General features: G+C 41.0%; 1 protein-coding gene across 1 annotated transcript in view; it reads left to right on the forward strand.

Moving 5' to 3' along the window:
- The window catches only part of kl-5 (male fertility factor kl5), a 37,024-nt gene that overhangs the window by 9,266 nt on the left and 657 nt on the right, over positions 1-27,101 (forward strand). The window contains exons 9-26 of the mRNA XM_017624387.1: positions 1,158-1,311; positions 1,403-1,830; positions 2,430-2,802; positions 3,363-3,637; positions 4,712-4,888; positions 4,967-5,176; positions 6,176-6,340; positions 6,421-7,455; positions 7,615-8,124; positions 8,336-8,890; positions 9,035-9,367; positions 11,718-13,390; positions 13,459-13,678; positions 13,739-15,777; positions 15,854-15,992; positions 16,057-16,223; positions 19,185-21,947; positions 22,003-22,197. Coding sequence (XP_017479876.1) covers positions 1,158-1,311; positions 1,403-1,830; positions 2,430-2,802; positions 3,363-3,637; positions 4,712-4,888; positions 4,967-5,176; positions 6,176-6,340; positions 6,421-7,455; positions 7,615-8,124; positions 8,336-8,890; positions 9,035-9,367; positions 11,718-13,390; positions 13,459-13,678; positions 13,739-15,777; positions 15,854-15,992; positions 16,057-16,223; positions 19,185-21,947; positions 22,003-22,197 — 11,411 coding nt within the window. The remainder of the gene's footprint in view (positions 1-1,157; positions 1,312-1,402; positions 1,831-2,429; positions 2,803-3,362; positions 3,638-4,711; positions 4,889-4,966; positions 5,177-6,175; positions 6,341-6,420; positions 7,456-7,614; positions 8,125-8,335; positions 8,891-9,034; positions 9,368-11,717; positions 13,391-13,458; positions 13,679-13,738; positions 15,778-15,853; positions 15,993-16,056; positions 16,224-19,184; positions 21,948-22,002; positions 22,198-27,101) is intronic.

Below are 27,101 nucleotides of genomic sequence, written 5' to 3' on the forward strand. Positions count from 1 at the left end.
ATACTATTTATTTATTTCCTTATTTATTTTTTTCTTTTTTCTAATATAATTTTTAGATCTTATAGTTATAAAAAGAAAAACATATGTATTTTAAATTTCAATAAGTTCTTAAAAACATGTTTAATTGATTTTACTTTATTTTCATTTTATTATTCTTTTCTTCTTTAATTTGTTTTTATTAGTTGTTATTGTTTTTAAAAGAAAAATAACTATATGTGTTTTATTTAATTTATTTTTTAAAAAACTTATTGCTAAAATATGAACAGCATACGGCCTTCTCGTTAGCAGATATTTCAGTTAGTCTTTCGAAAGACAGTAAAGAGCTTTAAAGGTGGTTGCTAGTATTGACAATTGTCTTACGAAAGACTTTTGTCGAAAGACAGTTGCCAGAATCGTTATGTTAGTCATACCAGGGATATGCCCTATTGACTATTAGTGAATTTGAATTAGAATTTGGTAGTCAAATGCTACGAAATAATTTCCTTATACCCAGAACTTAGAGTCGCGCTCTGAAATCCAAAGTAATGTGGAGGGCATATTCCGTCTATTATTTTATTTTGAACGATTGCATATATAGTTTAGAACTATTGTTCATGCAGAGATTTACCATTTGAAGTCTGTGACGTGATAGCTGTTTGGCGTGATAGCATCTGACAAGTTTAGGCCATAATCCATCACGTGGGCTTCCTTCTAAGAGTCGACTTCCAGTATTGTCAAGGCTCTGTAATGCATACCTAGCGGCAAAGCTTGGTTGCTTGCAGAAAATCTCCATCAGCACTGGGAGTGCTTTCCCTCTCTCACCTTCCTTATTTTCTTTCCCCCTGTTAATTGAGCATACCACAACCAGTTGGGCTGCTCTTTCTTCAACGCTCAAGCTTAGTATTATTTCGTAGTTGAAAAAGTGAGTTGCAGAGAGAGCTTTTACTTTGCGCACATCAATATCAAAGCCTTACAAAGCTCAAAAAAACTTCTACGCTGAATACATTTTGATCGTGAAGTTTTTCGCAGCTTTTTATGGGTTTTTTATGGGCACGTTCCGATTGAAACCTTTCAGAAGCTTATGAAATGGGATATGTTTTGGTCGTAACCGAGTTATGGGCAGTTTTATTATAAACCAAGCCTGATTATCTAATACAACTATTCTTATATTTTAACAGCAAGCGCGTCTCAAACTCAGGCGTATAGCGGAATGGTACAACGATGTTAACGCACGCTCACAGCCGACGGAAAAGGATCTGATACGTGCGGAACTCAGTGCGATTGAGATGTATATGGAGCCCTTTATAAGTGATATAATTTGGATGTCAATTGGTAGGCTAAGCATATACATATATACTCCCCTATATATACATATATTAGGCTGCGAAAACTCTACTTATTTGCTACCCTTGCTCACTTTCAGATCAGCGATTTATTAACAAAGTTTTTGCCAAGATTAGTCATTTGCAAAAGCGCATCGAGAAATGCCAAGCCAATTTGGAAGCTATAAAGCAAAGTATTAATGCCTGGGGCAAAGTGCCACTTTTCCAACGTAAAGATCTCAATCCCAAAGCACTACTAGCCGTCGAACCACGTTCGGTTATTATGGAAAAACGGCGCCAGCAAGCATTGGTCACTAAGGAATTGATAGACAAATTAATGTTGGAGAATGCTAAGCTATTTTTTGACATACCGCATCGGTATGAAATCGATGAGGGCAGCAGCGAAGCTATTGAAGAGGAGAATAACGAAGAGAGCGCAGCAGGAAATGCACGAGAGGGATTAAAACGTATCACGATGATGCCAACTGAAAGCCCAGAAGAGGAAGAAGAAAGTTCATCGGAGGACGAGGTATGCAGATTAGGGTGGTACAAAATAAGTAAATTGGGAGTTTTAATGCACCCACCCCTAGGATTGTTCTATAACAAAAAAGTAGTATATTTTATTTTAAAGCAAAAAATTTTTGGGAGCTCGCTCAAAGCGCTCGAAGTTTTCAATGTATTTTATATACATATGGGAAAAATGTTTGTAAAAATGTTATAGAATTCTTGAAAATCAATATTTTTCTATCGCTAAACTCTGTTTCTCTTTAAGAGACTTCCAATAACAATACCCAATGGGTTATTTAAACATTTCTTAATAATAACTATTTCCCCCAAAAACTTAAAAAAAAAGCATGGGGGACCCACAAAAGAGCTTAAATAATAGATAATGGTTAAATAAATCTTGGACTAACTTGTTTTTAATATATACATACATAGCGCTTTTAACGACTATATATCTATCTATATTTTTTTCGGTATAAAACAATCCTAAGTGGAGAGAGCATTAAGATTCGGATTTTATTTTTCCACATGCGTTTTGGCATCATAAATATGTATATACACACATATAGAAAATAAACTATACAAAATTAAATTGTTGTTATAATTTTACACTTTCCCACACAGCTAATTACGCCGCAACATCGCTACGATTTGCTGCAAACGCTCAGCGCGGAAGAGCGCGCACAATTTCGTCAGTATGAAAAGTATGTGGATGAACAAATCGCTGCTCAACTATTGGATGCAGTCATTACCAGTGTTACATACTTGCGAATGGAGATTGATAATCGCTATGAGAATGATGCGCCAATTTTTGAAATTCTCATGGAGCTGCAAGAGCCAATGGTGGTGTACTTTTTAAATTTGGATCCCACTTCGAAGCATGGTTTTACAATGCATGTGGAGGGTTTAATTGATGATATGTACAAAATGATGGGCATGTTGCCGCGTGTAGCGCAGGAGCTGACAGCGGAGGATGCGGAGCCCGAAAATTTTATGTGTAAGTATTTTTTTTTTTTTCTAACTTATTGCTAGTTTATATGCTGAAACTGGCTTTTGTTTACTTCTACTATACTATTCATTACTAAAGATCTATCAATGGAACAAGGCTCCTCGATTCGAGGCGCATAGTTTTTCGGCCATATAATTAAGGGCAGGAATTATTTACAATTTACAAAAGAAAAATTCGAACATAATTTTTGGGAGAGTTAATGCGTAACACCGTCAGCAAATTAACGAAGTTTCTTAGCTACTTCATTCTGAAATTGATAGGCTATAGAACAATACACTCGAATATTTTCTCAAAAATCTGGCCTTTTTTTTGAGATTTGGCGAATTTTTATAATTCCTATACGAGATTTGAAATTTTCATGTATTTAACTTATGTAAGGACAATTCATCTAAATGTGTAAATACCGCGTAAACCTCGTAAATAAAATTAACGGTCAAAACTTGTACCGCAGTCCGCTCCCTAATTATGTGGCACCACTGTACATATGCTTTATTGAAAACTATTATTTAATATTTTATATTAAAATACAATTAAAACAAATACCGCAGCGGAATTGAAAGACAAAGCCGATATGCATAAGCAACGTAATGACATAATGACTAAAGTGAAAATCGCACTGCAACAGATACGTTCCCACTCAAAAATCTATATGGAATATTCGTATTTATGGCTATCAAATAAACAGCAATATCTTGCCGAAGTTAAGAAATTTGGACGCCCCTTGAGTGTACTGGAACGCGAATCAGAATTGGGCGGTGAAGGCGAATCGGGTGTAAAGCCATTGAAGGAAGAGCATCCGCCGCTAAGTGTCTACAAGGAACAGGTATGTATTATCGGTTGACAATATTTTTAAAGGAATAGTGTATGTACTTCCTTTTTAGCATATTAAATGCTATAGAGGTCGGAAACTATCGATAGTCGGCACCATCGATAGTGTGCGATCGTTTCCTTTTTAATTATAAATGTATTTAAACTTTTTCTCCGGTTGCATCTAGGTATATTTAACAATATTGGTAAGTCTGATTTCATATGATGCAAAGTTAAGTTACCTTAAAACCATAAAGTTAGAACGTTTTTTATTTCATTTATTAGAAACTTTAAAGGAAATGCAACTCTTCTTGCAGCAACTAGATTTATTTGTATGTTTGCAACCCTGTTTTTTATTTCAAAACTTGTCCCGCTATTTTCTATTTAAATTCAAGAGATTTATTTTTTACTAGTAAAGAAAAGCAAAAATAATATCGCGACCCTTTTTTTCGTCAACGACCCCCTTTTTTACGACTTGCTGAAAATGCTCAACTGGTGGTGAAAAGCTATTTTGAGAGAAAGCACTTATATATCATTTATTCCGCGTCGCTCAAACAGTCGCACTGACCGTGTGAGCAAAGCACGAGCATGCCATTCGAGAGACCCGAGTTCAAGTCCTACATCGGCGGAATTTATTTCTCTTTTTTTTTTAATTTACGTTTTTTTTTATTTAAAATTTTCTTTTCAACGTTTATACAGACTTCCGAAAGCTTTCGACAGGATTTCCCATATTAAGCTGTTAAAAAAAATTTTCCTCCCATGGCTTTCACTCAGTCTCCCTGAGTTTGATTGCTTCGTAAACACATAATCGACGCTATATAGTTTTTCTTGATAATGTCAGCTCCTTACCATTTGTTGCAAGCTCAGATGTCCTATGTAAAATCCTTACAAATCGGGCACCTTATAGAGAAGTTACATTACGATTCTTGTAATTTAAGTGTCAGTGGAAATCCGGCATTATTATTCACACAAAATCGATTAACTTCGCAAGTTAAACGAAGTGAAAGTAATATTTTTTTATCTAGCTAATTGTTTTTTTTTTTTCACAAAAAAAACAGTGCTTAAATAATACCCTTTCTTTACTTTCCAGTTGGACAAATTTATTGCCTTGCAAAGCGAGATCTCACAATGGGAGTTATATTCTGACTTTAACGTTTGGTTGCGCTTAAATAAGAGAGGTTTTAAAAACGCTATGCTAAATCAAGTGGGGAAATGGATAAGTCTCTTTAAGCAGGATCTAATTGATAGAGTTAAGAACTCACTACAGGTGCGTGAAAAAAATTAAAAAAAAAACGTATATATATATTTGGTAATAACAACACTTATATACTCTGCTTCCAAACAGGAATTGGAAGACTTTGTCGACGAAGCTCACGAAGCGCTCAAAATCGAGCTCAACAAAGATGACTTTGAGGGTTTACTCAAAATTCTTTCTGTACTCAATACAATCAACGAAAAGCAATACACTTATGATTACATGTTCGACCCATTACGTGAGGTGGTCGATTTGTTGAAGCAATACAATTATGACTTTAAGGATAGCGTGTTGGCGCAGGTAAATGATTTCTTATAAATAGGATTCTCTTTACAAAAGTGAGCGCACAAATATTTTGTACATTCGGCCGAACGCTGCACTATTTCGGCCAAGAAATCTCGCCATAACCAGAGAAGCGCCCAATGCATAGCGACATTCGTGAATTATGAATATCGAAGAATTTTTATAAAATGCATTTAAGGTTACACCTAGAAGAGATAAACCACTTTTTAATTTAAACTTTTTCATACTTGTGTAACCTGAATTCGAAAAAGATCTACCTACGAGCCTACTTCAATGTCTCCCACCACAAAAAATCTCTCAACTGCCGGAAGTGGCTCTCTATTGTGTGTGAAAAAATACGCCACTAGCTTCCGCTCTTACCGACCTTAAGGAGTCGTTTAATATTCTCATTTGTTGGAACAACTTGGCATGCGAACATTTGGATTGAGTATGCAAGAATGTTCGATTCCAATTCTAAGGTATATAACTTTTTGATCATATGGTTTATCCTGCCGCTCGCCCAGCAGACTCCTGGTCCTGGAACATATAGGTCCCGCTCAGGTGCAGAGTCAGGAATATTCGGCTTAGCCACAGCCGCCGTTTTTTTCTTCGTCTGTCTCCTTCTCTTCAGCTGCCTGCCGGTCAGCTTTCTATCAATCTGAAGACCATCCCGTACAGGTCTTCTACACGTAGTGTTGCTCTCCTAGTTTACACCAAATTTAACTGTCGTTGGCTCTATCTCTTATACTGTCTTGAAGAAGTGGAAGGGCTATTTATCTAAAGTCTCAACATCCTTTACAACCATGGGTTTTTTTCATACTTTGCTTTGATTTTAGTGCGCCCTCCTCCTCGTTCAATAGCAGCTTACCTCCACCGATACCTTGGATGGCAGGCAGAGGTGGAAGCAGAGTTTTGGTCGGATAATAGGTGAAAGTCTAAAGCCCATCACCCATAAGCTGACACAACTTTTAGTACTGTCCACAACAACCATATTTTGTTTTCACTTCATCTTTTCAGCTAAGCGAACTGCCCGACAAGTGGATGAAGGTGAAAAAAAATGCTGCCGCCGTCAAGCAAACGATTGCGCCCATACAGTCCTACCAAGTCGATCTGATTGAGAAACGGATTATACTTTGCGATACTATGGCTAATCAGTATCGCAAGCGATTTCTGCGCAAAAGGGTATCCCCGACTTATTATAGTCCATCTAAAATATCCTTCAAAATAAAAATAAAAATCTCCTCTCTGCTATTTTTGTTCAGTTCTTCCAAGTTCCTTGTGATAATCCATATGAGTTCATTGACGAAGCTGATTTGGAAATAACCGCTTTGGAGGAACGTCAGAACTCATTAACGGAGTCAGCTGTACTTTTCGAACTGCAAGGTCCAGATCTAAGTAAAATTGAACGCTGTCGCTTTGAATTAAAACTTCTAAAGGTGATGTGGGACTTTGCAATAACAATTACGACAACGATCAACGAATGGAAAAAGACGCCTTGGAAGAAAATCGATATTGAGTCGATGGATCAAGAATGCAAGAAGTTCGGTAAAGAGTTGCGTGGGCTAGGCAAAGAAATGCGCACATGGGATCCTTACATACATACGGAGAATCAATTGAAGAACCTAATGACTTCACTACGCGCTGTAACAGAGTTGCAGAATCCAGCAATACGTGATCGCCACTGGTTTGAATTGATGCAAACGACCGGCGTCAAGTTCAGCATGGATGATTCAACTACGCTCAAAGATCTGATCGATTTGAACTTGCACGAGTACGAGGAGGAAGTGAAGAACATTGTGGACAAATCGGTAAAGGAACAAGCGATGGAAAAGATGCTTAAGGATCTTGCCAACACATGGGCTAACATGGAGTTCCAGAATGAAATACACGAACGCACTGGACTCAAGCTACTTAAGGCATCAGAGGAAATGATCGAAACCTTAGAAGATAACCAAGTACAGTTGCAAAATATGGCATCGTCCAAGTATGTTGGTTTCTTTCAGCACGAGGTCGCTGCTTGGCAACAAAAGTTATCCAATGCAGATCAGATAATCGGTTCCTGGTTTGAGGTGCAGCGCAAGTGGCAATATCTAGAGAGCATCTTCATCGGTTCCGAGGATATAAGATCACAATTGCCCGAAGACTCCAAGCGCTTCGACTACATTGATCGCGAATTCAAGCAATTGCTAAATCAAATGAATGCCGATCACAATGTAGTGCGTGCAACTAACAGGCCGAATAGCAAGCTATACGAAACACTCGAATCGCTACTCAAACAACTCACCATGTGCGAAAAGGCGCTCAATGATTATCTCGAGACCAAACGACTTGCATATCCACGTTTCTATTTCGTANTGAATGCCGATCACAATGTAGTGCGTGCAACTAACAGGCCGAATAGCAAGATATACGAAACACTCGAATCGCTACTCAAACAACTCACTATGTGCGAAAAGGCGCTCAATGATTATCTCGAGACCAAACGACTTGCATATCCACGTTTCTATTTCGTTTCCTCCGCCGATCTGCTGGACATTCTCTCCAATGGTAATAATCCCCAAATGGTGTGCCGCCACTTGACTAAACTTTACGATTCCATGGGCCGCTTGGAAATGATCGCCGGCACAAAGGTAGCTGTCGGCATGATAGCCAAGGAACACGAGGAGCTAGTGCCTTTCTTAAACGATTGCGACTGCAGCGGTAAAGTCGAGGTGTGGCTCAATCGTGTAACGGACAAAATGCGTGAAACGCTGCGTGATCATTTTCGGCGCGCAGTTATCGCATACGAAGAGAAACCGCGCCACATTTGGATCTTCGAATGGCCCGCGCAACCGGCTTTGGTAACAACGCAAATTTGGTGGACAACCGAAACTAATGACGCATTTGCCAAAGTACAGCAGCGTTACGAGAACGCAATCAAAGACTACAATAAGAAGCAAGTGGCACAGCTGAACAATTTAATTAACATTCTCCTGACCGATCTGTCGGCATCCGATCGGCAAAAGATCATGACCGTTTGCACGATCGATGTGCATNGCGCAACCGGCTTTGGTAACAACGCAAATTTGGTGGACAACCGAAACTAACGACGCATTTGCCAAAGTACAGCAGCGTTACGAGAACGCAATCAAAGACTACAATAAGAAGCAAGTGGCACAGCTAAACAATTTAATTAACATTCTCCTGACCGATCTGTCGGCATCCGATCGGCAAAAGATCATGACCGTTTGCACGATCGATGTGCACAGTCGCGATGTGGTGGCGAAAATTATTTCGGCAAAGGTTGAGGTGGCCACAGCGTTTCAATGGCAGAGCCAATTGCGTCATCGCTGGGATACAAAGTACGATGATTGCTTTGCCAATATCTGCGATGCACAATTCAAGTACGACTATGAATATTTGGGTAATACGCCACGTCTGGTAATCACACCGCTAACCGATCGCTGCTACATAACCCTAACACAGTCCTTGCACTTGGTGATGGGTGGCGCGCCAGCCGGTCCCGCAGGCACGGGCAAGACGGAAACTACCAAGGATCTCGGGCGTGCGCTGGGCATGATGGTGTACGTGTTCAATTGCTCCGAGCAAATGGATTACAAATCTTGTGGCAATATACACAAGGGACTAGCGCAAACCGGCGCTTGGGGCTGCTTTGATGAATTCAATCGCATATCGGTGGAAGTGCTCTCCGTGGTGGCAGTGCAAGTGAAATGCATACAGGATGCCATTAAGGTGAGTACAGTCGCTCAGTCGATGAACCACTATCACACTGCAATTCACACGTTACACNATGCATACAGGATGCCATTAAGGTGAGTACAGTCGCTCAGTCGATGAACCCCCATCACACTGCAATTCATATTACACTTTTTTTAGGCAAAGAAGGTGATGTTCAACTTTCTAGGCGAAATTATATCGCTGCGTCCGACAGTCGGCATGTTTATCACCATGAATCCCGGCTATGCGGGACGCGCAGAATTGCCCGAAAATCTAAAAGCGCTTTATCGCCCCTGTGCCATGGTTGTGCCGGATTTTGCGCTCATTAGTGAAATTATGATGGTGGCAGAAGGCTTCCAGGAAGCGCGTCCGTTAGCTCAAAAATTCATTACACTCTACACGCTGTGCAAGGAGCTGTTATCAAAGCAGGATCACTACGATTGGGGTTTGCGTGCCATCAAGTCGGTGCTGGTAGTTGCCGGTTCTTTGCGAGTAAGTGAATGTGCACATATCATTTTAATTTACAACAACATGCGTACTTACACACTGCAAATGACATCCCAACTCCATATCTATGCCATCACTATTTTGCCAAACTTGCCGACCTATTTAATCGCCTTCTGCACGAACAACAGAGTTTCTGGCTGTATTTGCTGGAGATTCACTTCCGCTATGTGCTTCTAGCAATTGAATACGTAAGAGATTTACGCCATCGCGCACTCAGAATTGCATTTGGCATCATACCGCTGCAAATTTTCACTGCTTTGGTATTCGTAACACAAAATTTTCGAAAATCTCATTTGCTGTTGTGGTGTGGTTCATTTGAGGAGAATTTGACATCGTCACGCCGTCTTTTAGTTTATTGACTATCCAATTCCAGTCTCCCGAGNGTTGCACGTTGCACTGGTGTTGTGCACCGGAAATATATGAGTGCAATGTCGAAGTGTAGCATTTTAATTAAAAGTTTCGAGCGCACGGTAATGCGAAATTCACATTCGCTAAATTAGTATCAGACCAAGTCTAAGTGCCATTAAGAGAGAGTGCTAATTTAGTTTCGCATATTATGTGACCTCTGAAGAAACTGCGCTAATGCTTGTTTTGGGGAGAAAGAGTGAGACGTGTAAGCAGCACTTGATTGGCCGGCAGCAACTTGAAACACTAACTTGGGCTTGTCAGCTAATTTTCTTGCACATTTTATGGATAAATGAAAATGTTTGGCTAGGTAGTAGGGAGAGCGTCGAGACTTGTATTATTTGAATAACCTACTTCGTACTTCTAGAATGTCAAGAAATATGATTGCTAATATTTTTTTTATTACTGGCAAATGACACCACCACTACAATTAACACGAGTTGGAGTGAGTTATGTTAAAGTGAGATGAGTTGAGGAAAGTTGAGTTGAGGGAAATTCAGATGAGGTGAGGTGAGTTAAGATGAGCTAGGGTGAGTTGAGTTGATGTGAGATGAGGAGAGTTAAGCCCAAAATACAATAACGCAGTGGCAATGGCAGCGGCAGTTTTTCGAAATCAGCTGTTTTTTAGAAAATGTGCTGTCCAATGAAGCGACTCACAATACAGCAGTGGCAACTGAGCAATATTGCTCAGTTTAGCCCAAATTCTAATTCATCGCAGCAAACTTCGCATGCTGAATTTGACATAAATGAAATGCAGCCAACATCTGTTGATGTCACTGAAGTCTAGAAGGCAACAACAAAAATGTAAACAAACAAAAGGGAATGTCAAAAAAAGCAGTCACTGACAACGCCGTATTGTGTTTGCTACGGCAGTGACTGCCAATATTAGCAGTAACAGCTGATTTTAAAAAACTGTCACTGCCACTAAAAATATAATTCCTTAACTTTGTGCAAAACAGCATATTTTCGCGCAGATTTTCAACTTTTTAATGAGATTTTTTTATAATTTATTGAGTATGCAGTCTTGTAGCCCATAAAATTCTAGTAAAAAAACTGCAAGTTCTGAGTTAGGCAATAATTGCATTGACTTTTGAGAATTTTTTTTTTTTGTAGAAGGTGTTTTGCATTTCTTCCATATAAACTATTTTCGCAAAAAAAAATGTGTATAAAAGAGACCGCTTGAAAAAAAAATTGCCAAAAATCAACGATAACTCCCGGAAAACCGCAACTTTTTTTGTGATGCAGACTAATGTACAGTAGTCGAAGAAATTATAGCCGCACCAAATTTTCACAAGTTTTAAAATATTATTTTTGTTGTTCTTTCATTTTGGTTAATTTTATATGGTTCATTTTTCAATAGAACATCGCTGTATTGCACCAATCTTTTGACTACGAAAAAAAAATATTCCCATTTTTATTTTGTACTAATCTGTGCAAATGTACCAATCGAGTGCCCCTGCCTTTAAAGTTTATGCAATATAAAAAAAAAAAAAAATCAACAAACTTTCGTAAAAATTTTGAGTTTTTCAATTAGATTCTGTGTATGCAGTTTTGAATTCTTATAGAATAAAGTACAAGTTTCAAAAATTACGTTTGATTTTTTAGAATTTTTAAAAAGCTCGAAATTTGTACTAAAGTTTGTAGATTTTTTTTTTTTAATATTGCACAAATTTGGAAACTTGGAATTACATGGGTTTTGTCAAAGAATGAACTATATTTTTATAAAAACAAAATAACCTTTTTGACCACTGTATGTATTTTTTAATATCTTTAATTGGGCATGCACATTGTCAGAAGACCTCCAACCAAATGTGAGTTAACTATCATTAGAATCGCCACCAATAACAAGTACTCTGCTAATCCCATTATTAACCACCTCACCAATTTAACTTCTTACCATACTTGGAACACTTCTCAATCTCCTTTACAGCGTGATGACCGCTACCGTCCCGAAGATCAGGTGCTCATGCGTGCCCTACGTGATTTCAATATACCGAAAATCATAACCGATGATGTGCCAGTATTTATGGGTCTTATTGGCGATTTATTCCCCAATTTAGATGTGCCGCGAAAACGTTCTCTGGAGTTTGAAGCTATCATCAAAAGATCGGCAATTGATCTTAAACTACAACCGGAAGAGGGATTCATTCTGAAAATTGTACAACTGGAGGAGCTGTTTGCTGTCAGACATTCGGTATTCATAATTGGCTTCGCCGGCACCGGAAAATCTGAGGTGTGGAAGACCTTAAATAAAACGTATCAAAATCAAAAACGCAAACCGCACTACAATGATCTCAATCCGAAAGCCGTTACTAATGATGAGCTTTTCGGTATTGTCAATCCGGCGACACGTGAATGGAAAGATGGACTATTCTCAATTATTATGCGCGATCAAGCAAATCTAGGTGGTACGGGTCCTAAATGGATCGTATTGGATGGTGACATTGATCCGATGTGGATTGAAAGTCTGAATACGGTCATGGATGATAATAAAGTGCTGACACTGGCGAGCAACGAACGCATTGCTTTGACTAAGGAGATGCGTCTACTTTTCGAAATCGCGAATCTAAAAACGGCGACACCTGCCACAGTATCGCGCGCCGGTATTCTCTACATCAATCCGCAAGATCTTGGCTGGAGCCCCTTCATACAGTCGTGGCTGAATACGCGTCCAAATCAAACGGAGATCGCCACACTCAATGTACTCTTCGACAAGTATGTGCCGCCCATGTTGGATGTATTCAACAAACGTTTGAAGCGTATCACGCCCATCTCGAATATCGCCATGCTGCAAATGACCTGCTTCCTGCTCGATTGCATGCTTACGCCGCAAAATGTACCCAACGACTGCCCGAAAGACTGGTACGAGATATACTTTGTATTCAGCATAATTTGGGGCTTTGGCTCCACGCTCTTTCAGGATCAAATCATCGACTGGCGCAACGAATTTCACAAGTGGTTCATTAATGAATTCAAAACGATCAAATTTCCACCGGGAAATAATGTATTTGCCTACTATGTGGACCATGAAACGAAGAACTTTTTACCTTGGACTAAGTTGGTGCCCTCATTTGAACTCGATCCGGACGTGCCCTTGCAAGCCAACCTCGTACACACATCGGAGACAACGCGTTTGCGTTATTTTATGGACGTGCTCGTAGCCGATAATCACCCAGTTATGCTTATCGGCGCAGCTGGCTCTGGAAAAACAATTATAATGGGCTCTAAACTCAACGCGCTGCCAACTGAGAAGTTTGCCATACAAAATGTACCATTCAACTTTTATACCACATCGGAGATGTTGCAGCGCGTGCTGGAAAAGCCCTTGGAGAAGAAAGCTGGCCGCAACTATGGGCCGCAGGGTAACAAGAATATGCTGTACTTCGTAGATGACATGAATATGCCAGAAGTGGATAAGTACGGCACCGTGCAGCCACATACGCTCATACGTCAATTCATGGACTATAGGCATTGGTATGATCGCACGAAGATGACACTACGTGACATACACAATTGCCAATTTGTGTCGTGCATGAATCCTTCGGCGGGTTCGTTCACCATAAATCCACGGCTACAGCGACACTTCTGTTCCTTTGCGGTAAAGTAAGTATTTTTTGATGTTGGCTATTGCTTGATCGAGTTGTATTTAAATTGCGCTTATTTTATTTCAGCGCGCCCGCAGCCGATGCGCTCTTCCACATTTTGTACTCGATTCTCTCACAACATTTGGCAGCGCCACATCTCAAATTCGACAAGGCCGTAATAAAACTGGCAGAACCTTTGGTGCAAACAGCCATTTCATTGCACCAGAAAGTAGCCACAACATTCCTGCCTACGGCCATCAAGTTTCATTACAATTTCAATCTGCGTGACATAGCCAATATTTTTACAGTAAGTTTCCTCTGCCGTGTCGATCTATTTGTCTACTCTTACGTCACCTTATTCCTTCAGGGCGTTCTGTATGCGAATCACGAAACTTGTCCCAATCCAAACCAGCTCCTGCGCCTGTGGGTGCATGAATGCAATCGCGTTTACGGCGACAAGCTCGTCGATCATACGGACATAATCAACTTCCAGAAGTTACTGAGCGAGATGGTGCGAAAAGGTATTGAATCCTTCTCCGAGGATATTGTCTTTTCGAAGCCGCTTATCTACTGCCACTTTGCCAAAGGGCTTTCCGACATCAAATATATGGCCATACCCGACTGGGAACGCCTGCATCGTTTGTTGACCGAAGCACAAGAGCGCTACAACGACTTTGTCGGCGCACTGAATTTGGTGCTTTTCGAAGATGCCATGGCACACGTCTGTCGCATAAGTCGCATACTAGAATCTTCGCGCGGCTACGCGCTCCTCATCGGTGTCGGCGGTTCTGGAAAGCAATCGCTCACGCGTCTTGCGAGCTTTATCTCATCACTGGACGTATTCCAAATACAACTCACTAAAGATTACAGCAACAACGACTTGAAGGCAAACTTGTCTACGCTATATATGAAGGCTGGTGTGAAATCCACGCCTTGTTGTTTCCTTATGACCGACTCGGAGGTAGCGCGTGAGCAATTCTTGGTGCTGGTCAACGATATGCTCGCTTCGGGTGATATACACGAACTCTTTCCGGACGATGAGGTTGAAAACATTATCAGTGCCATGCGCAATGAAGTCAAGCAACTGGGAATTATGGATACGCGCGAAAGCTGCTGGAAGTACTTCATTGACAAGGTGCGCAGCTTGCTTAAGGTGGTGCTCTGCTTCTCACCGGTCGGCGCTACGCTACGTGTACGTGCACGCAAATTTCCAGCACTAGTGAATTGCACAACCATCGACTGGTTTCACGAATGGCCACAAGAGGCGCTCGAATCGGTATCGGCACGTTTCCTTAACGAAATCGCAGTGCTGCCCAGAAGTTTGGCCGATCCGGTGTCCAAGTTTATGGCTTATGTTCATAACACTGTCAACGACATATCCCAGGTTTACTTGGCCAACGATAAGCGCTACAATTATACCACACCCAAATCTTTTCTAGAACTTATCAATTTGTATGCGAAGCTGTTGCAGGAGAAGGTGAAGGCTAATCAGGATCGACGTGTGCGTCTGGAGAACGGTCTCATCAAGTTGGCCAGCTGTTCAAAAGAAGTCGATGCCTTACAGGACGTACTAAAAGTGCAGGAGGTGGAGCTGAAAGCAAAGAACGAAGAGGCTGATCATCTGATTAAAGTTGTGGGCGCAGAAAATGAAAAAGTGTCCAAGGAGCGTGCGTTTGCCACCAAAGAGGAGAAAAACGTACGCCAAATAGAGGAGGATGTAACAGCGAAAGCAAAGATGTGCGAGGAAGACTTCCGCAAGGCACAGCCAGCGTTGATAGCCGCACAGGAGGCCCTTAATACGCTAAACAAAAATAACCTAACCGAGTTGAAGTCTTTTGGTTCACCGCCCGAAGCTGTAGTCAGCGTGTGCGCCGCGGTCTTGGTATTGTTCGCTTCCAAAGGTAAAATACCAAAGGACCGCACCTGGAAGGCTTGTCGTCAGATTATGGGCAATGTCGATAAATTTCTCAGCGATCTGGTGAACTATGATAAGAAGCACATACATCCGGATATTATCAAGGCACTACAGCCATATATCAATGATCCCGAGTTCAATCCGGAAAAAATTATGGCAAAATCAGCGGCGGCGGCTGGACTTTGTTCATGGGTTATAAATATAAATCGCTTCTACGATGTATATCTGATAGTTGAACCAAAGGAGCGTGCACTCGTGGAAGCTGAGCAGGAGCTCAAAGATGCGCGCGACAAGCTGCAAGCACTGAATGACCGGCTCAATGAGCTGGAGGAACAGTTGAACGTCTTGCAGATGGAATATGATGATGCTTTGGCTAAGAAACAAAAGTGCCAAGATGAAGCTGACAAGACGGCTTTCACCATTGACTTGGCCAATCGTTTGATAGGCGGTTTGGCCTCGGAAAAAATACGCTGGACAGAGTCGGTGAAAAGGTGAGTGAGTGGTAGCCGTTATGTCCTAAATGTTACCTATGAGATATTTTATAAATTGCGCGCGCTACATTTGTAGCCTCAAGGAGGGTCAAATTACGCTGCCGGGCGATATGCTGCTCATCTCATGCTTCATATCTTATGTCGGCTGCTTTACGCGCCCATATCGCATTGAATTGCAGCAAAAAATGTGGTTGCCTACCTTCAAAGCCAGCAATGTAAGCAAACACGCTTTTCTGCTAATGATCTTTTAACTTTGTTAATTGCCTTTTTAATTTCTAGCCAAAAATACCCGCAACGGAAGATAGTGACCCTTTCGAAATGATTTGCGACGATGCACAAATCGCCGAGTGGAACAACCAGGGATTACCCAGCGATCGTATGTCATCGGAAAATGCCGCCATTTTAGTGCACTCCGATCGTTATCCGCTAATGATCGATCCACAGTTGTAAGTTGGACTTGTTTTCAAGTGAAACTTTTATCGCAAAGGTAGATAGTGAATTTAAAAAAATCGTCATGAAATGCGACACTTGGGATGCCACGGAAGTGCATGTCTCGTCCTTTTGCTCCCTATCTCTTCCCTACGTTCGAGAGAAGTTCCACCTATTTTTTTTTTTTTAAGGTTAAGTAAAGACTTAATGAAGACTAAATAACACTAGACCTACTGACAGTAAGCAATACTTATAAGCAATATATATACCGTATGCTTGCGGCAAGGTGCCCGAGTTTTTTATTCCTAAATCCGGCAAGAGGCCTTTTGACTTAGCTAAATCACACAGATCTATTAGCCTAATTTCATTCACTCTCAACAGATTAGAGCGACTGTAAGACCTCCACATTAGGGATAAACTTAACACTTCCACTCCCTGTTGGTTGAATAAACGCTTTGCTTCGTGGGCGAGAAATTACATTGTCCTTGGGCTCAAGTGAGGAACAGAGCAGTGAGAGGCTGTCCGCAGGGAGGAGTCTTTCTTCTTTGCATTGGTCACTTGTATGGATGACCTCTTAATCAGACTACATGAGTATGTTTACGATATTGTGGGGTACGGCAAAATTCGGCAGTACTGTCTTGGGCGTTACAACCATGTGGACCTGGAAACTACTTTTTTGAAGAACATGGGAATTGAGCTCAAGGCTTATAGAGTGGCTCTACCGTCTGTCTGATCGTCCATCCGATTTTGTATGAGGCATCCATAGCATGGTGGTATAAGATATGGCAAAAAACTGTTATATCTCGCCTTAAAAACTGAAAACATTGAAATGTCTATCCGTCACTGGATCAATAAGAAGCTGAGTATTGTATATTAGATAATTTCTTAAATAATACGTGCTCAATTGCTACTCTTAGAGTCGTTTATAGAATGGACAATAGTCTCTGATTCCGTAACCAAATAGATCTGTGTTGGCAGAAAGTTCCAAGTTATAATGCCCGATCGCGAAAATTTGTGAATCCGCGTTTGATCCCAGATACATATGGAAACTAGTACACAGCAGTTGAAGGGTGGAGGACAGAGCAAGTGTAGGTATTTTTAGATCTAGCGCCAAACTTGCAATTCCCTTGGGCAAATGGTGTTTCAGACTGAAATAGTCGAAATTTTAAACTGTGGGTTTGAAGGGCCCCTTTCTAGTTATCTTTTCAGATAGCCAAGCAGCCATCTGAGCCCTTTCAAACAGGACTATAAAATCCAAGCTGGTTAGATACACGCTACAAATTTTGTCAGCCCAAAACACGGTAACACTATGCTGGGTACCAGCCCATTTCGAAATCGAGGGCATGAAAAGGACCGCCAGCAGCCTTTTCAGGACCTCAGCCATTCTGTGGCCTCAGTTGGTCCCCTTTGAGAGCCATAATTACTGAGTGGGTACGCTCTAAGCGCAATAAGTACTGGAGGCGGTGGGGGCCATAGACAGGCCAGGCCAGGCTCTTCGGCTACCGTTTCAAAAGAAAGGGTATTATTTTCTGAGTACTTGACTGGTCACAACCGATTGCGATTTCGCTTGCACCGATTAGATGTGACAGAGTAGGAATGCTGGCTCTGCGCTGAATATAATAAAACTTCAATGCATATTCTATATCACTGTCCGGCTTTAGTCAGACAAAGATTTATCTATTTCGAAGCTCCAATGGTGGAACCCTTTGTTATAAAGAATTCGCCCACCAAGGCCATTTTATAATTCGTTAGGGAAGCCGAAGCTATCTTGGCCACACTGCATTAGGAACTCTCTCTTTAAGGGATAAAAAAATTATTTCAGGTCACAGTGTCTCTTGTTCTGTTACGCCCAAGAACTAACTACCTAACTAAGGGCATAACACACCTTTGTTTATTACTACACTTCGTGAGAACTGCAGCTATTCTTTTAAATTTAGAACAACGACTAATTTCGATTCGTCCCCATTTCCCATGTGGCTACCCTCACTCTATAGTAGATAGATCACGGACAAATAGATTGCCTTCCGTGTCGGTACATCTACAATTCAGTTACCTGGCACCCATGCTATTATTTCGAAGTGTCTATTTGCCAGCTCATTTAGAATATGTCTGTACTGCCTGGCTATCCTTGATGTTAACTTGTCACATTTAAGTGTCTGAGTAGCTGCTTCCTAGTAGAGAACAGGTACAGGTAAGTCGCCACGCATACTACCCTCTGGAACTTGATAAGCTTATTTCTTATTATAAATTTATCAGACTGATGTCGCATTGCGCCTTCTGGTTAGTTTTCTGTGCGAAATATCGTCTAGATACTATGTGACTTCTTCCGAGAACGAATCTGGATACAGGCGATCTGCGCTTTAGGACCATAGCCATCTTTGTCGTTTGGCATTTAAACCAGTTTCCCATGACCAAGTTTCCACAGCCGGTAAGATCGATCGAAGGTATCGCCCTACAGAGACTTTATATGACTAACGGTTGGTTTGGTAAGAATTGGCTGCAACTTAACACACCTACAAGTAAAAATGTTCTTTTCACTGGAACGCTCTTCACTGAAAACGGTACACGTTTGGTCTTTCACACACGATAATCTATAGATATGTCTTTCTAAACTTTATCGGGCTATGCATCTGTGTTATTTTGAAACATACTCTGGATCAAAAGGGTGGGGAACCGCCTTTGGACCTTGGCCTTTTTTCGGTTGTGCTCTTAATTTATTACTTTACATGAGAGGAATCTCTTAAGGCATTTTGTAATCATTTTGAGAAATGTTTGCTGGTTGGTAAGGCACTTTTTGGGGAGAGCGACGATAATTTCTGAAGGCAGAAGATTTTTGCACATACATAGAGTAGTGCATTGTTATCAATGCTCGGAAAATACTGAGTTTACTCTAATTTTAGTCCTTTACGACTATTTATTTATTTCCAAAAATTTTAATACTGCACGTGTTTTCCATTATTATTCATTCTTTTTAACAGGCAAGGCATTAAGTGGGTGAAGCAAAAGTATCAAAACAACTTAGTGGTCGTCCGACTAACAATGAAAGGTTACCTTGACATGGTGGAGAAGGCCGTCAGCAATGGCAATGTTCTGCTGCTCGAAAATATTAGCGAAAGTGTTGATGCTGTACTTAATCCACTATTGGGGCGTATGCTAATCAAGAAGGGCACTTGCCTCAAAATGGGCGATCGAGAAATCGATTTCAATCCAAAGTTTCGTCTCATACTCCACACGAAATTAGCCAACCCACATTATAAACCAGAAATGCAAGCACAAACTACACTCATTAACTTTACTGTCACGCGTGATGGTCTCGAAGATCAGCTATTGGCAGAAGTTGTGAAAGTGGAACGGCCAGATTTGGAAGTTATGCGCACACGCTTGACGCAGCAGCAGAACCACTTCAAAATTACGCTAAAGTTCCTAGAAGATGATCTACTGCAACGCTTATCTTCGGCCGGGGAAAATGTTTTGGAAGATGTGACGCTCGTAATGAATTTGGAAAAGACCAAAAAGACTGCTGACGAAATTGAGGTTAAGGTAGCGGAAGCGAAAATAACCGCAGTGCAAATAGACACAGCACGCGAAGCTTATCGTCCCGCTTCTGAACGCGCATCAATCATTTACTTTATACTCAACGATCTTTTCAAAATAAATCCAATCTATCAATTTTCGCTAAAAGCATTCACGGTTGTCTTCTCAAATGCCATGCAACGCGCTGTGCAGGCGGAGAAGCTGAAAGACCGTGTAGAGAATCTCATCGATTCAATAACGTATTGCAGTTTCTTGTACACGTCGCGCGGCCTCTTCGAATCCGACAAACTTATCTTTCTTACTCAAATGTGTCTGCAGATAATTATCAGCGCAGGCGAGGTTGAGCATGCCGAATTGGACTTTCTGCTACGCTTCCCTTACATGCCGAACCAGACATCGCAGCTTCCGTTCCTGACCAATGTTGGCTGGGGCGGCATACGCGCGCTAAGCAATTTACCGGCGTTTAGAAATCTCGACAAAGACATCGAGGGCTCCCACAAGCGTTGGAAGAAGTTTGTCGACTCGGAGTGTCCAGAGCGTGAAAAGTTTCCGGGTGAATGGAAGACAAAGTCAGCTACACAGCGCTTGTGTATTATGCGCTGCATTCGGCCAGACCGCATGTCCTACGCCATGCAAGTATTTATTGAGGAGAAGCTTGGCTCCAAGTACATAGACGCCAGATCAATGGAGTTCGCTAAGACCTTCGAAGAGACCAGCCCCGAGACACATGTTTTCTTTGTACTCTCGCCCGGTGTTGATCCGCTCAAGGATGTTGAGAAGTTGGGCAAAGTTATGGGCTTCCACGGCGATAATGAGAACTTCCACAGCGTTTCGCTGGGTCAGGGACAAGAAATTGTGGCCGAAGACGCTATTGACACAGCTTCACGCAACGGTCACTGGGTTATTTTGCAGAATATTCATTTAGTGGCACGTTGGCTGCCCACTTTGGAAAAGAAAATGGAGGCATCTCTCATCGACGTCAATCCAAATTATCGTTTGTTTTTGAGCGCTGAACCAGCAGCGGATCCCGCTTATCACATACTGCCTCAGGGTATACTAGAATCGGCTATTAAAATCACAAACGAACCGCCGACTGGCATGCAAGCCAATGTGCACAAGGCGCTGGATAACTTCAATGAGGAAACGCTTGAAATGTGCTCAAAGGAAACCGAGTTCAAGGGGGTACTGTTCGCGCTCTGCTATTTCCATGCAGTCGTAGCTGAACGGCGAAAATTCGGGCCACAAGGTTGGAATCGTGTTTACCCATTCAATGTGGGCGATCTGACTATTTCGGTGTATGTGCTATACAACTACTTGGAAGCCAACACGCGCGTTCCTTGGGAGGATCTGCGCTATCTCTTTGGCGAAATCATGTATGGCGGCCACATAACAGATGACTGGGATCGCCGTCTGTGTCGCACTTACTTGCAAGAGTTTATGCAGCCCGAGCTAATTGACGGCGAGCTCTCATTTTGCCCTGGCTTTCCAGCTCCCGGTATACTCAAATATCAAGGTTACCACGATTATATTGATGACAATTTGCCGGCCGAGAGTCCAACGCTTTACGGCCTGCATCTAAATTCCGAAATAGGCTTCTTAACAACCGTTTCGGAACGTCTATTCCGCATCGTTTTCGAGCTGCAGCCACGCATTGCTGGCGCTGATTCGGGTTCCGGCGAAACGCAGTCGCAGGAGGATGTAGTCAAAAGCATGATTGAAGATTTGCTCGATAAAATACCTTCGCCATTTAATATACCCGAATTGATGGCGCGTGTCGAAGATCGTAATCCCTATATTATAGTTGCGTTCCAGGAGTGTGAGCGCATGAATATACTAATGTATGAAATAAAGCGCTCACTACACGAACTTGAGTTGGGCTTAAAGGGTGAGCTAACTATTTCTTCAATTATGGAGGCGCTTATGCAATCACTATTTTTGGATCAAGTGCCCGAGTCGTGGACAAAGCTTGCCTATCCCAGTTTGTTGGGCTTGCAATCATGGTTTGCCGACTTGCAATTGCGTTTGCATGAACTCGAAGGCTGGGTTGCTGATTTCCGAATGCCGTCATCCATTTGGCTGGGCGGGTTCTTCAATCCACAGAGTTTGCTTACAGCCATTATGCAGCAGACAGCGCGTAAGAATTCTTGGGCTTTGGATCGAATGTGTCTCAATTGTGATGTGACAAAGAAAACGAAAGAGGAAATCAAGTACGTTAAGAACTGTGATGGGTTCTTAAGAGTTTCTTAATGGTATTTTTTTCAGTGCACCACCCAAAGAAGGTTCCTATGTTAATGGCTTGTTTATGGAAGGCGCACGCTGGGACATGAAAATGGGCACCATTGCTGATGCTTATCTAAAAGAACTTTTCCCGGCAATGCCGGTAATTTTTATCAAGGCCGTGCTATTGGACAAGCAAGATACGAAAAATATTTACGAATGTCCTGTATACAAAATACGGTAAGTACCGATTCATTTTTGCCATCGAGTGGAACAAGTAAACTAAATGTCCTTAAAGCGTGCATCTCTTTTTTGGAAGTCTTGCTGAGTTTTTCGTATGAAGAACATCACATGACTCCAGTACTAGGTAATATGATAAGAGCACTTATTTGCGTTTGCTTCTGAACTTAGGGCTACCACAAACTTTTTTCAAATTCATTCCAAAGGACCTAAGTGATATTATGATATAGGTATATATATAAACTTTTGAAGTGAAACTTCTTTAGCCGCGGTTCGTTAGTTGGGAGTAAATTGACAAATTCAGGGGAAATTGCACACGGAAATGGTGCAACGGAAATGATGCAACGAAATTTAAGTCTCGGGTATACTTTTCATTTCACACAATGTAAACTCAATTAAAAATATTATTTTAAAATTTTAAACGTCATCCTTACATTGTAAATTGCGTTCCTTTAGATTTGAATCATAAATGGGATTTCGCTTTTTTCATATAAGCATACAAATTTTCTATCAGCGTGCATCAAACTGTATATAAAGGGCCAATTGTAAGAATTCGCACAAAATTGCGCAATAAAAAAAGTCAAGTTTAAGTAAATTATGGTAAAAAAACGGATTTCCATGTATGTTTGGTAACAAAAATTTTGTAGTTTTTCATAATCGGCTATGCATATATGTATAATTTTTCATAATCGGCGATGCATATATGTTACTCTATAACCATTTCAATTATCAAAAGACCCTATTTTATAATGACGACATTTTACAATGTAGCACTCCGAAGCCTGTCCCACTGTTCGCTGCTTTGAAATAAGTTCAAAACCCCAACCCAAAGCATATGCATATGTATGTATGTATATAAATTTGCAATCATCCACATATCGCCAACCAGTATGCCCACAAACCCATATTCATACTTATACGCATGGGAATCCATGTGTGTGTTTTTTTTGTTTTTATGGTAAAAGCGCAACTCATGTCCAATGCTGTTTCCACACTTGCCGCAGTTGCCACTAATTTCTTGTGACTTTTCATTACCTTCACTCATTGCTTTGGCACGTTTTTACATTTCAATTTAGCGAATTGCCAACAGGCTTTTGTCAATCCCCTATCGTTCACCTACTTCTTATCCATGCGCTTAGAATTCTCTGAACTGGCACCCTGTATAAAACTGATAGTGTTGAACAGCTAAAAGTCGATTAAAATGAGGATTAACAACTAGAGAAGTTTGCACTTTCTCGCTGGGCTGCCAAAAAGCTAAATGCTTGGCACAGAATGAAGCGTTCACACTTTTAAATCAAAAAAAATGCCATTTCGACTAACAAACACAAGCACACTAGCCGCATAAGTACGTACGTATGTGTGTTGGAAATAGTCTGATGCATTAGCTAGCTACTCGCTGGCGTGAAGAATAGAAAATACGAAAAAAAAATAATAATTCAGCTGCATGTCAATGAGCTGCTGGTGAGTTACTGAGTTGAGTTGGCTTGGTGCTCTGACTCCCCATTTGAGAGCAATTTTAGATTTTAATAGCCAGCAAGCAAACCAAGCCACCGCCAAATGCACCGACAAACAGACTTTTGATTGGCATGCCAGTGGCTTTTGTCGCATGCCTTTGCTTTGCTTTGGTGCTGTGTATGCACTACCCCACCTATTTACTTGTGTGCGCGCTTGTGTCACAGGCACCACAGAGTCTACATCGGTGTTTACTTTTTTATGCTCCTATCCCAGCTGACTTTTCCTCTTTAATGTTGACATTTTTTTTTTTTGGTAGAATTTCGTTTTTTTATTCTTTTGCTCAACTCATGCTGTCGCCGACATTTGACGTTGATGATTTGTGCGGCAGCTCATAATGAAACTCATCATCAACCATCATCACCAGCACGAACGATAGATAGTACTAGAGGAAGCAACGGCAGCGGGAGCAGCGGGAGCAGCGCTGGCGACAGTAAGAGCAATCACGCAAAGTCTGCCCAGTGAATAGAGAAACATCACAATGAAAATTCTACTTTCCTGCTGTAGCGTATATAACTGCATGTTCCTATGTGGACGAAGAAGAAGAAAGAAGCAGCAGCACTTACACCAGCAAATCCGCTACTTTGTCGCTTAGCAGCAGCAAATGGATCGTGAAATTTCTTATATGNGCATTAGCTAGCTACTCGCTGGCGTGAAGAATAGAAAATACGAAAAAAAAATAATAATTCAGCTGCATGTCAATGAGCTGCTGGTGAGTTACTGAGTTGAGTTGGCTTGGTGCTCTGACTCCCCATTTGAGAGCAATTTTAGATTTTAATAGCCAGCAAGCAAACCAAGCCACCGCCAAATGCACCGACAAACAGACTTTTGATTGGCATGCCAGTGGCTTTTGTCGCATGCCTTCACTTTACGGAGCTGTGTATGCACTACCCCACCTATTTACTTGTGTGCGCGCTTGTGTCACAGGCACCACAGAGTCTACATCGGTGTTTACTTTTTTATGCTCCTATCCCAGCTGACTTTTCCTCTTTAATGTTGACATTTTTTTGGTAGAATTTCGTTTTTTTTTATTCTTTTGCTCAGCTCATGCTGTCGCCGACATTTGATGTTAATGATTTGTGCGGCTGCTCATAATGAAACTCATCATCAACCATCATCACCAGCACGAACGATAGATAGTACTAGAGGAAGCAACGGCAGCGGGAGCAGCGGGATCAGCGCTGGCGACAGTAAGAGCAATCACGCAAAGTGTGCCCAGTGAATAGAGAAAAATCACAATGAAAATTCTACTTTCCTGCTGTAGCGTATATCATTGCATGTTCCTATGTGGACGAAGAAGAAGAAGCAGCAGCACTTACACCAACAAATCCGCTACTTTGTCGCTTGGCAGCAGCAAATGGATCGTCAAATTTCTTATATGTACCAAATATCTTCAAAAATCGATTTGACAGCATTTTTAACCACTTTACTTATTTGGCTTTTAATGCGATTTCATATTTTATATTTCCTTTCCGACCAAGTGCACACTAAGAAACATATGTATGTTGGTACACACGCACATTATCACTAACTTATTGGAGTAAGTACTTGGCTGTGTCCTTGCACAAATGTATTAACTTACTATTGTTCGTAAATTCATAGAAATCTTATTGAAGTATATATAAATTTATGTACATATGTATGCACTTGCTTGTGGTAGTTCGAGGCGACAGCAAGCATGTAAAATTACCAACAATTTCTAGAACAAGCCTCGGGGCGCGAAGGAGAGTTGCATTACTATTCTTCGGGACTACAATATTTAATATTGTAAAGGCTTTGCTGCTGTAGAGTCAGCCAGAAGCTCACCGCCACCATGCATATATGATTCGCGTTAGTCGTTAGACATTCTTCCACTAACTCTCACTGAGCACTCTTTACAGGGGCTTGTGGAGATAGAAAGTGCCTTTAAAAATGTCATTGTACAAAAGTAGAAGACTTCGAAAAGCAAAAATCCTAATGGGAGGGTACAACGTAAAAAGATACATCCTACTAAGAAACCCTTCCGAAAGAAAATTATCTCAGGCATTCTCACGGGACACTGCAGGTTAAGTGGACATTTGCATAAGTTTCTTTTACACCATTTCTCTGTGCATCAAAAAATCAGCAACTCCCAGCGCAATCAGATCGCCGGCCTTAAGTTAATGGAAAGAAAGGTCAAGAGATTCCCAAGCCACATTGAGTGCATTTGGGGAAAGAGGTGGGGATTGAAAAAGTTAAGCATGTCTGGCTTAACAGACGGAGCGAAGTTAGATGCATTCAGCAAGACAATCTGTGGCTGTTGTAGCCGAGTATTGAGAGGTGCGCACTACCACTCTGTAGAACCCAGGTTCGATCCCTGGTCCGAGCACCACAGGGCAGCCGAAATAATAAACATACATTTCAACAGTTTCTGCCGAAGCTGCAAAGAGCCAGCCTCTGAGACTACAGTTGAACACCATCTCTGCGAACGCGCGGTCCTTGAAAGAGCGAGGCTAACGACACTTTGCCATGCATTCCTGTAAAATATTTCAGAGTGCTACCGCCTCTCTCTGTGTTATAAACTGAAACTGATCAAAGCCGCCAAGTGCCTGTAGGTTTCAAGAGTTTCTCGTTTCAAAATGGCTAAAATTTACTAATTGCAGAGCTTCCATTGGAAGATGAAGTAGTCCAATTACCAGACTGTGACGAGGTACGCAAAGCAATTTTGGAATTGACGTTCTGTCAGCTAAGCTATTTACTTACAGCGGCGAAGAGCTGATAAGGTACATACATGCTTAAACATTTTTGAAGAATATGCGGTACTCTATTTCTGGTAGTAGCAGAACAAGGGTAAGACCTGGAGACAGGGACCGAACATAACAGTTATTGATGAATACTGTCATTGAAATAATCACTCTGAAGGAAATGTTCTACAACTAAGTGATTAATACCAGTAAATTTTTTTTCACCGAGAATCAAATTTGTAAATAAATTTTGTGTTTTTAATTTTTATGCAAAATTAAACAAATAACAATTATTTTTGATTGTTATTTAAATAGTCTGTAAATAATAGTTATTTCTGATTTTTTATATTATTTTCTTAGATAACAGTTATTGAAGACTTTTATTTATAAAAGTCACCAATAAAAATCAGTTACAAAACTTGTTAAAGAGTGAATTTTAAATAAGAGTTGTAACTGTTACGGGCCCTGGGTTTAGAAGAACTTAGCTTTATTAGAACTTCATGTATGGAAGCTTAAGAACTGACCGCTTTACTAAATTAAAGCTTTTATTGGAAATAGTTAAAATTTATAAGCTCCAGGATGCATTTCAATATTTTTTATACCCGAGCGCACTTGTGCACAAGGGTATATTAATTTTGTTCACATAACGGTTGTTTGTAACAGCCAAAACGAATCGAGATAGATATAGAC

Source organism: Rhagoletis zephyria, unplaced genomic scaffold (genome assembly GCF_001687245.7).
Source record: "Rhagoletis zephyria isolate East Lansing unplaced genomic scaffold, Rhagoletis_zephyria_1.1 Rzeph_scaffold_03593, whole genome shotgun sequence".
Classification (NCBI taxonomy): Eukaryota; Metazoa; Arthropoda; class Insecta; order Diptera; family Tephritidae; genus Rhagoletis; species Rhagoletis zephyria.